The 10590-nt window shown below is 49.5% G+C and overlaps 1 protein-coding gene across 1 annotated transcript; it reads right to left on the bottom strand.

Moving 5' to 3' along the window:
* Nucleotides 1-42: 42 nt before the first annotated feature.
* Nucleotides 43-9341, bottom strand: Tmem150b (transmembrane protein 150B). The gene is made up of 6 exons (XM_052712031.1): nt 7865-9341; nt 7552-7611; nt 7396-7463; nt 6959-7086; nt 4138-4321; nt 43-328 (listed from the first exon to the last, which is right to left on the bottom strand). The coding sequence occupies exons 1-6, from the start codon at nt 7930-7932 to the stop codon at nt 120-122; spliced, it is 717 nt and encodes a 238-aa protein (XP_052567991.1). The 5' UTR covers nt 7933-9341; the 3' UTR covers nt 43-119.
* Between the last annotated feature and the right edge of the window lie 1249 nt (nt 9342-10590).

Genomic DNA, 10590 nt, shown 5'->3' with positions numbered 1-10590 from the left:
CGAGCACAAGCCCACTCTGCCACGCATCCATCTGGCTGTCCGCCTCAGCCTCCCGGTCATCGTTGCGTGAGCCTGGCCTGGCCCGGTCTTTCTTCCTCCACCAACAGTCGGGCACCTAGTCAGAGCGCCTGTGACATCTGTGTATTTGGAGACTCAGAGGGAGCCTGTGAGAGGCTGGAGTCCAGTTTGGGCTGTAACTGCAGGGCGCATCCACGCAAGCTGGAGAAGTCCACGGCAAAGAAGCCAAAGAGGACGAAGAGCAGCATGGCCACTGCCCACTCGCAGACCGCGGAGGCGGATCGCATACGTTGGGAGTACAGGATGATCACTTCACACCAGAGTCAAGGGTCACGTGCCACGTGCTGAAGCCCCGAGGGCCCACCTCAGCTGCCGTGGCACTCCAGGCCAGGGCAGTCTTTGGTCATCTGAGGTGCTCCCCTGTCCTGGCATAACTGGTCACCTGTCTCACGCCCATCCTTTCTCCAGTGCCCTCCAAACCCTGCCCTCGCCATCTGCTCCTAGTCCGTCCTCCCACGTGACTCTGATTGGAAATGGAGTACCGGTGCTCCGCACCCACTTTCCAATCTGTGGATCCTTCCTGATCCCAGAATGACTCTCCCGTTATTTTCCACACAACCCCGTCTCTGCTCCCTCCGGCTGTATCGCTGCTTGGGTTTTTTTTTCCCCCCTTTGTTTGGGCTTTTTGGAGACAGGCCTTCATGTAGCCCAGGCTGGCCTTGAACTTGAGATGTAGCTGAAGATGACCTTGAAATTCCAGGCCTGTGGTCCACTTCCCAAATGTTGGGTTTCTAGGCATGTGCCACCACAACTTACCTATTCAGTGCTGGGGTGTGAACCCAGAGCCTCCTGCATGCGAGGCAAGCATTCCACCGACTGACCTGCACTACCAGTCCCAGGTTAGGAGCTTCTTAAACATCTCCCCGGCCCGCCAGGCTCAGGCTATTTACAGGTTTCTCTCTATTGCGTGACCCACAGCCTCCTCCACATTCACTCCTTAAGGAACTGAATCTCCTTGCCCCAAACCTGTTCCTCTTTGTAAGGGACTCCACCTCCCCTTGGACCCAAGCTGACACTTGGGAATTCCCCAATCCCTAGACCAACTGGTCACCCTCTGTCCTGTCTGCTCCACCCACTACCACCACACACACACACACACACACACACACACACACACACACACACACACACACGCACATACATGCACACACATACACATACATACACGTGCACACACATGTACACATACATACACACACATACACATACATACATACATACACACACACACTGCTTCTTTACCTCGTTTCACTCAACTCCTTAAAAAAAAAAAAAACAACAACAACAACAGCAGAAGCAAAAAAACTATCTTCTGGCCTGGTGGCAGTGGCACATACCTTTAATCCCAGCAGGCAGATCTCTGTGAGTTCAAGGCCAGCTTGGGCTACAGAGTGAGTTCCAGGACAGGCTCCAAAACTAACTACACAGAGAAACCCTGTCTTGAAAAACAAAAAACAAAGAAAACAAAAAACAAACAGAGCCGGGCGGTGGTGGCGCACGCCTTTAATCCCAGCACTCGGGAGGCAGAGGCAGGTGGATCTCTGTGAGTTCGAGGCCAGCCTGGTCTACAGAGTGAGCTCCAGGAAAGGCGCAAAGCTACACAGAGAAACCCCGTCTTGAAAAACCAAAAAAAAAAAAAACAAACAAACAAACAGACAAGCAAAAACTGTTTTTTGCTGATGGTGCCGCTTCACGCAGAGGCAGATGGATCTCTGATCCCTGTGAGTCTGAGGCCAGCCAGGGCTACACAGTGAGACCCTATCTCAAAAACAAAAAGGGAAAAAGCAAACCCTTTCTTGTCAGTTTACCTTCTAAGGTCCAGCCCTGAGTCATCGCCTTCTGTCTACTTAGACATCTTTTCACTAATTTCCTTGTACATGAGCACTGTGTGGAGGTCAGAGGATAACCCGGTGGAATCCATCTCCTTCCGCCATGAGGGCCCTAGGGATCTAAGTCAGACCTTGGAGACAAGTACCTTTACCTGCTAAGCCCTATTGCCCTTCTGTGCATGCTTTTTGATGTGCTTTTCTCATCCACCTGTAAGTTAACCTCCAAACCTCATCCTAAAGTTGCTTGCAAAATACAGTCTTTTGGAGGGAGACTAGATATTGAACCCAACACCTCCCTAGGCAAGCTCTGTACCACTGAGCTTTATCTTTAGCTTCTTGAGATGATCTCATGATCCTCCTGCCTCCGTATTCCTTCTGCTAGCATTACAAGTATTCACCAAGTCTGGCTTCATTCATGGATTTCAAAGCTTCTTAAAAGTGAAAGTTTCTGGATGGGCAGTGGGGGCACACCCCTTTAATCCCAGCACTTGGGGAGCAGAGGCAGGCGGATGTGAGTTTGAGGCCAGCCTGGGCTACAGAGTGAGTTCCAGGACAGCCAGGGCTACACAGAAAAACCCTGTCTGGGTGGGTGGGGGGTGTCAGGCAAGGCCTGGAGAGACGGTTCAGTGGTTAAGGGCATTGGCTGCTCTTGCAGAGGACCTGGGTTTGATTCCCAGCACCCACATGGTGGCTCACAATCATTCACATCTCCAATTCTAGGGGATCCAACACCTTCTGACCGCTTCGGGCACTAGACCTACACACGATGCATGTACATATATGTGCAAAATACTTACACCCTCCAAATGAAATAAGTCTAAAAGAAAGAAAGGAAGGAAGGGAGGAAGGAAGGAAGAAAAGGAAAGGAAGGAAGGAAAGGAAAGGAAAGGGGAAGGGCTGAGACAGGCAAGGTGTCTCAGCAAGTGAGGGTGCTTGCCACCAAGCCCATAACCTTGATTCAGTCTTCAGGAATCACGTGGTAGTCAGAACCAACTCTGATGTCCACGTAAGCGTTGTGGCACAGGAGCAGTCACACATACATTCATAGGCACACACTAAATAAATGTTTAAAAAGGGTGGGATGGGGCTGAAGAATATAGCTCAGTTAGTAGGGTGCTGGCCTAGCATATGAAAAGCCTTGAATTCAGTCCTCCGAACCAGAAAAAGATAGAAGGTGTGGTCCCCCACACCTAGAATCCCAGCACTTAGAAAGTAGGGGCGGGACAATCAGAAGTTCTAGGTCATCTTTGGCTACATAGTGCCCTTGAGGCCACCCTAGACTACATTGCTAGACTGACATTCTCTCCCTCCATCTCTCTCTCATGCACACACATGCACGCACTCAAGCAGAACACACACACACACACACACACACACACACACACACACACCTGGCTGGCTCTAGTTAGTAGCATTTCTAATTATGCAGGGGCAAATACTACTTCCTATGGCGGCCATTTCAGGTCACTTAGGTGAACACTCAAGTTGGTCTTGTGGGGCCGCACAAGTCATCTGCAGCCTGTCACCGATTCCACCCAGCATTTTCACCTTGGCCAAGAGACTTCCCCTGTCTGAGTCCGCTGCAGCTCTTCAGCACCCAGAGAGATGCTTGACACACCTGGCTGATGCCCCTGGCAGCCAATTATTAACAGAATGCCTGCTTGTCACACACTGCATGCTGGGAATGGGGCTAAGCATCTCACAAACAAGCCCTGCTTCCTCCTCACAACACTGAGATCGGTTAACTACCTGTATTTTCTTTAGGACAGGTCTCACTAAGTAGCCCAGGCTAGCAGCTTCAAGCTCATGGCGATCTTTTTTTTGCCTCAGCCTTATCTGCACTTGATAAGAGAGGACACTGAGGCACTTCAGGGACAGAAGAAACCAGTAGATTCCTCTGCAGGATACTCGGAGAAAGTGAGGTTCCTGAGCAACCAATCTGACCTCAAAGTCAGTGCTGTCTACTATGCTTCTTTTGCTTTTGAGACAAAATCCTACTACAAAGCCCAAGCTGGCCTTGAACTCGCAATCCTCCCTCCCAGTATTAGGATCATAGGCTTTGTGCCGCCATGCCTGGGTTTCCACTTTCCACTCCAGAGCTGTGATCCTGAATGGACACTAAGGCCCAAAGACACGAAGGGATGCCCACTATGGCACACAGCAAAAGGCAGAGGGAACAACCCCAGAGAAAAGCCGCCTTTGACCAGTCCTCAGCCCCGGAAAAGGATACTGGCCACGATGAGGACGGTGGAGAGGATGCAGAAGCTCTGGCGTAGACACCTAATCCAGCGGGGCCCAGGTTGGGGCAGGCCCTTCACCCACCAGGACAGAAAGAATTGTAGCCAGAAGTACAGGTTGCCCAGGATGAAGGCCAGAAAGGCCCCTATCAGGTGTGTGGCCTTCTGGTTATTCTCCTAGGGGAAGGGAGAAGAATTGAAATAAAATTATGGCAGAGGGGAGGGGAATGATAGGAAGTAGACTTTGAACCAGTCCAATGGATGTAATGGAAAATGCAAAACCTAGGGCTGCTGAGGTGGCTGGCTGAGCTGGTAAATGCTTTCAGGGACCTGCAGAGGAAGAAACGAAGTAACTCCTAAAAGATGTCCTCTGGCCTCCACCCACATGCTGCGGCATGCAAGTACTCCCCACCCACCCACTCCCACACACAAATAGAACCTGCCACCCTATCACCAACCATCAGACTAGGTACCTTGGCCTTTGTCAGCTCCACAGAGCATTTATCAGTTTTTATTTGTGTGTATGTGCATGCCACTTGTCTGGAGGTCAAAAGAGGGTGCAGGTTCCACTGAAGCTGGAATTACAAGTGCTGATGAATGCTTGGAACCAAATTTGGGCCCTCCAGAGGAGCAACAAATGTTCTCAATCACCAAGCCGTTTAAATTTAAATCCACTGCTAGGTCCTCAACCCTTAATACCAACAATAGCACATCCCACAAAGTAGCCGTTCAGGAAACATGAGTAGAATAAATCTTGAATTCCCCGAAGTGTGGAGAGGGAAACATACCCCAAAGGGATATTTTTTTGTTTATTAGTTTTAGTTTTTTTGAGACAGGGTCTTTCTGCCTCTTCATTCCAACTCCCGGATTGAACCTAGGACTTCATGTATCAAGACAAATCACTCTACTACTGAGCTACAGCCCCCCCCCCCCCACCAACCAAAGACAGGGTCTCACAGAGCCCAAGTTGTCCTTGAACTTGATTTATATGACCTTGAACTCCTGATCCTCCTTCCTCTACCTCCCAAGTGCTAGGATAACCGGTTTGTACAACCACGCCCAGCAAAATTTAGATTAAAAAAAAAATTATCGGAGGCACAGAGAAGTGGCTCTCCAGGTTCAAGGCCAGCCTGCTCTACATAGTGAGTTCTAGGACAGCCAGGGCTACCCAGAGAAATCCTGTCTCAAAAAAACAAAACGAAAACAATTATTGCACTTATTTTGTGGGGAGAAGCGGGTGTCACAACATGAAGCATGTGTGGAGGTCAGAGAACAAGGTCCAGGGGTTAGTTCTCTCCTATTATGGGAGTCCTGAGGCTCGCACTCAGCTTATCGGGCTTGGCGGGCCCTTTCACATACTCAACCATCTGGATGACTCCCAAATTTTGGTACTTGGCAGGTGAAAATTTCATAAATGTGATAATGGTTTGTGACTTACAAAAACACATGTTAAAAATGTATGCATTTTTTTTAAATAAGGCCAGATGTGATGGCACATACATGTAATCTTAGCTGAAGCAGGATTCAGTCTTGGCTACATAGTAAGTTCCAGGACTGCCTGAGCTAGAGACAGACCCTGTTTCAAAAAAGCAAAACAAAAAAAATTCATGAAAAGGCTGGGCGGTGGTGGCGCACGCCTTTAATCCCAGCACTCAGGAGGCAGAGCCAGGCGGACCTCTGTGAATTCGAGGCCAGCCTGGTCTACAGAGCGAGATCCAGGACAGGCTCCAAAGCTACACAGAGAAATCTGTCTCAACCCCCACGCCCCACGCCCAAAAAAAAATTCATGAAATCCTCACACTGTGGATGCTGAAACAAGAAGAATGTAAATTCAAGGTCAATGCAGGTAAATAATCAGATTGTCTCAAATAATAAGTCATTGAGGGGGAGAAAACTGGAGAGAGAGACCTAGGAGGTTCCTTAGAAAGGCAACCAAATGGAATAGGGACGGAGAAGGCAGCGCTCAGTCCACAGAGTGCTTGCCCGGGCGTGCTTCCCAGTGCCCCATAAAACAGGAGTAATCCAGAACTCATGAAGTGGAGGCAGGAGGATCTGGAAGAATGCAGAGCCATCCTCCAATACATATTGAGTTCCAGACTGGCCTGGGCTACTTGAGAGTCAAAAAAAGAAAAAAAAAAGTGTTCTTAAGGAAGGAGTATAGTACAGTAATAGGTTGAGGAACACAGAGCAAGCAAATAAACTGTTAAGCCATGACCAGTGGAGGCACTCTGAGCGTCCTGGGGTCTCGCCCACCCTGCACCTCACCTGCTTTCAGCCAGGGGCCGAACAACAGAGACAGGACATAAAATACAGTAACAAAATCAAACCAGTGAGATTTTTCCTATCCTTTGTCCGTTCATTCACTCTACAATTATCTGTAGAGCCGCATGTAGAGTCTATGAATCTCTGGGCATTTCTGACCACCCACAGACAAGCTGCTTGCTCTTGAGGGTACGGCCAAAGGGACCGAATAGAATTCTGTGGAGATTCTGTATAGAGAGAAGACTCAACCTTTGTGCCGATCGCAATAATTTCGTGACTTATTGAAACGGAGAATGGAGGCTGCAATAAAATTCTCCCAACCTCAGAGGAGGGTTCTGCGAGGTTCTGAGTACACAGCTCAGCACAAGCTGCTCACTCTACAAAGTCCTCTGGGCGCTAGCGTGGGCCAAGAGTAATGAGAACTACAATTCCCAGAAAGCCGTGCGAGCCAAGTCCACAGAAAGAGCCGCTAGAAGCCGCGGGAAACATAGGGAATTGTAGTCCGGTTTCCGGAGGCTGACCGCCCCCGGGTTCGCTCCCAGCGCATCTCACCTGGAAATTGCCTACTATGGAGGTTCCCAGGGCACAGAGGAGCCCCGTCCACAGAATCAACTGGTTTTGCCACGTTTTGACTCCCCAGTCCCGGAGTTGATGATAACGCACAATGCAGATCCAACAAGCTAGGAACGAGAGTCAGACTCACCACAGGGTTGCCAGCTGAAGGGGAGGACTTGAAACAGGGAGAAGCTGGGGTCGGAGATAAGGGTAGGATAACGGAAGAAGGGATTTGGAAGTGCAGGGCTTTGGGGTCTGAGGGAGAAGGCCTGGGGTCTGGATTCCTGGGTCTGAGGGAGGAGGGCTGGGATGTGGAGTCCCGGCTGTCGGGGAAGAGGGGCTAGTTGCCCCTATCTGGGGAAGGAGGAGCTAGGGACTCTTTGGGCAGCTTTGGGCTGGCAGTAAAAGAAAAAAAAAGGTCTGGAAATACTTACCTAGAGCAGCTCCTGTATTGAGGACTTGGCCGAAAATGCAGCTCTGGGGAGCGTAAGACCCACATTTACTGCAGAAGATGAACAGGGTCATCCTTTGGCTCCTCCGAGGTAAGACCCTCCGTTTTCCTCCCCCATCACCCCGTCAGCCACAAGTACCTGATAAAGGGGAAGCCGTTCCCGAGGTCCACAGTCCTGTTAGCCACGGCAATTGCGAAGCTGAGATGGGAGGGGTACAGGAAGCGTCAGTAAGGGGTACTTAAGGGTAACTTTCCCTTCTGTTCACCAAACAAAACACTTCACTGTGTTAATGGACTTCTGGCCCCATCCTCCGTCACAAGCAGGCGTCCAACACCCAGCTAGCTGTCCTCCCGCAGACCCAGGAATCCAGCCCTCCGTCAAACCCAAGAGTCCAGACCCCAGCCCTTCTTCTCCCTCAGACCGAAGCATCCTTTGGGCCTCTGCTACTTACACAATCCAGATGCCAGCCGCAGCCCACAGAGCTAGGAAGACTGGCAGCAAGTACAGGTAGTTCCACATGCTGGGCTCTGTAGGAGAAGTGGAGAGGCTGGGTCTCCCAGGTCAGGGAGCAGTCCTCAGATATATGGGGTCGAAGACACCTGCTTTTGTGGCCACACTTGCTGGAAGACTGGTTGAGGCAGGCCAGCCTTTGCTCAGGGCACTATTCCCTATCTTTCTCACCTTCAATCAGCTGATGTTTGTCTGTCTGCTCGGTTCTTCTCCTTCACCTCCACCTCCCGGTCTCTGGGTTCCCCCAGGACCCTCACCTCTCCAAGTCCCCTCAAGTTCTCCTAACTTTCTCGATACGTTTAGATCTGGGTGACAGTATCCGGAAAGACGGGCTTTGATTCCAGGTGTGGCCAGGAAGGCAGGCTTCCACATTCTCACAGAGGCAAAGTCCAGGCTGAGTGTATATGAGATATAGCCTTGGGTCTAATCAGTCACTTTCTGTAAGACACCCAAACTACCACTTCCTGTCTCAGAGGCGTAAAAGCATCACCTCAGCTTCAGGGAGCCCCTAACTTCCTTCCTCTGGCTATGTGGGTTCAACGTCCGAATTCCCCAGCACTTTATCCTCCTTTAAACTAGATACAGCCTCCCAGAATGCATGCACCTTACCTACCTGCAAATTCAGGTTTCGTAGTTTTGGATTCATTCTGCCATAGCCCAGGCTGACTTGAATTTGTGATCGGCAGTCTCCGGGGTAGCCGGAAGTACGGTCCTGTACCACCAGGCGGGTTGTTGGTTATGGGTTTCTGCTTTCTGGGTGCAGTCGGTTTGTTTGGGTGGCTTGATGTGGGTTCTTGATGACCCCGCCCCACATCCTCTCACCCTTTCTTTTTGTGTTTGAACAGAGTTTCCCAAAGCAGGCAAGGTGTGGGTGGGAAACCCCGGCCCCTACAAGCAGCCACTTATTCTTTATTTCTTTATTTTCTGAGATAAGATCTTATTACACCGAGGAGGCCAGCCTCAAAAGCAAGATCCTCCTGCCTCAGCCTTCCTAGTGCCCGGAATTAAGGCCTGGAGAGATGGCTCCGTGGATAAAAGCACTTGTTATGCAGGCATACCACACAGGCATGGCTGTTTGTTCCCATAACTGTTTGATTGACAGTCAGACAGTCAGATTGACAAACAGATCCCGAGAGCCAGCCTAGCCTGGAGGATGGCAAGCTTCCCTTCCAATAAACAAACCCTGGAGGGAAAAAGGAAGATGGTAAAGACTCGAGCCATCTCCTCTGGCTTCTGCTTGCATGCAGGCACTCACACAGTGGTACAGGGCCACACACACAACACAGAAATAATGGTAATGATAAATATAATAAATGGTGCCGGGCAGTGGTGGTGCACGCCTTTAATCCCAGCACTCGGGAAGCAGAGGCAGGCGGATCTTTGTGAGTTCGAGGCCAGCCTGGTCTGCAGAGTGAGATCCAGGACAGGCACCAAAGCTACCCAGAGAAACCCTGTCTCAAAAAACCAAAATAATAATAATAATAATAATAATAATAATAATAATAATAATAATAATAAATGGTCAGTGAGGTGGCAATACCTGCTGCCAAGTCTGAAGTAGGACCTGAGTCCTGAGTCCAGTCTCTGGGACACATGTGGCACTGTGTGTCCTGACTCATACAGGTTGTCCTCTGAACCCCTCACTCCTGTCACGTGACTCATATCACGGCACATGCAAAATAAATAAATAAATCAAAGCAATGGCTAACGATAATAATAAAAAACCCGCTGCCATTTTCCTTCTCAAGTCTGCCCTCATGTTTGGGTCATATCTCCACCTTTCTCTGAGGGATCAGGAGACACCCCTGCTCTTTCTTTCTTTCTTTCTTTCTTTCTTTTTTCTTTGTTTCTTCCTTCCTTCCTTTCTTTTTCTTCCTCTTTTCTTTCTTTTTGTTTTGATTGCTTGTTTTTTTTCCAGAGTAGGTTTCTATGTGTAACCCTGGCTGTCTTGGAACGCGCTCTGTAGACTAGGCTGGCCTCGAACTCAGAAACCCGCCTGCCTCTGCCTCCTGAGTGCTGGGATTAAAGGTGTGTGCCACCACTGCCTGACTATCTATCTTTTCTTTTCTTTTTGGAGACAGAGTCTCATGTAGCTCAGGCTGGCCTCAAACTCACCATGAAGGTGAGGATGACCATGAACTCTTGATTCGCTAGCCTCCAATTCCAGAGTGCTGGGATTACCAGTGTACACCACTATGCCTAGTTCATTCAGGGCTGGTGATGGCGCACAGGGCTTCGTGTGTGCTAGCCCATTACTTTACCAACGGAGCTGTAGCCCTAATATCCCATTTCTTTTTTAATTTTTTTAAATTACATTTATCTGGGGCTGGAGAGATGGCTCAGTGGTTAAGAACACTGGCTGCTCTTCCACGGGACCCTGGTTTAATTCTCAGAACCCACATGGCAGCTCACAACCGTCTGTAACTCCAGTTCCAGGGGATCTGATGCCCTCATACAGGCAAAACGCCAATGCATATGAAATAAAAATAAATCATAAAAAATTACGTTTATTCACTTTTTTTTTTTAAAGCTGGGTCTCACCATGCAATCCTGGATAGCCTGGAAACTTGCCATGTATATCTGGGTGGACCACAATTCATAGCAATCCCCTGCCTCTGCCTCCCGAGTGCTGACATTAAAGGTGTGTGGTGATAACCAACTACTTAA

Source organism: Peromyscus californicus, unplaced genomic scaffold (assembly GCF_007827085.1).
Source record: "Peromyscus californicus insignis strain IS unplaced genomic scaffold, ASM782708v3 Scaffold_4__1_contigs__length_199733344, whole genome shotgun sequence".
In the NCBI taxonomy this organism is placed as follows: Eukaryota; Metazoa; Chordata; class Mammalia; order Rodentia; family Cricetidae; genus Peromyscus; species Peromyscus californicus.
The sequence above is the reverse complement of the archived record's forward strand: the minus strand, read 5'-3'. Positions and strand labels throughout refer to the sequence as shown.

Bases quoted from the DNA above. Each gene is read 5' to 3' on its own strand.
- Tmem150b (XM_052712031.1), bottom strand. From the start codon at position 7,932: ATGTGGAACTACCTGTACTTGCTGCCAGTCTTCCTAGCTCTGTGGGCT. The intron at 7,612-7,864 runs GTAAGTAGCAGA...CTCCCATCTCAG, and splicing joins GCGGCTGGCATCTGGATTGT to CTTCGCAATTGCCGTGGCTA. The intron at 7,087-7,395 runs GTAAGTATTTCC...TCTCGTTCCTAG, and splicing joins CAATACAGGAGCTGCTCTAG to CTTGTTGGATCTGCATTGTG.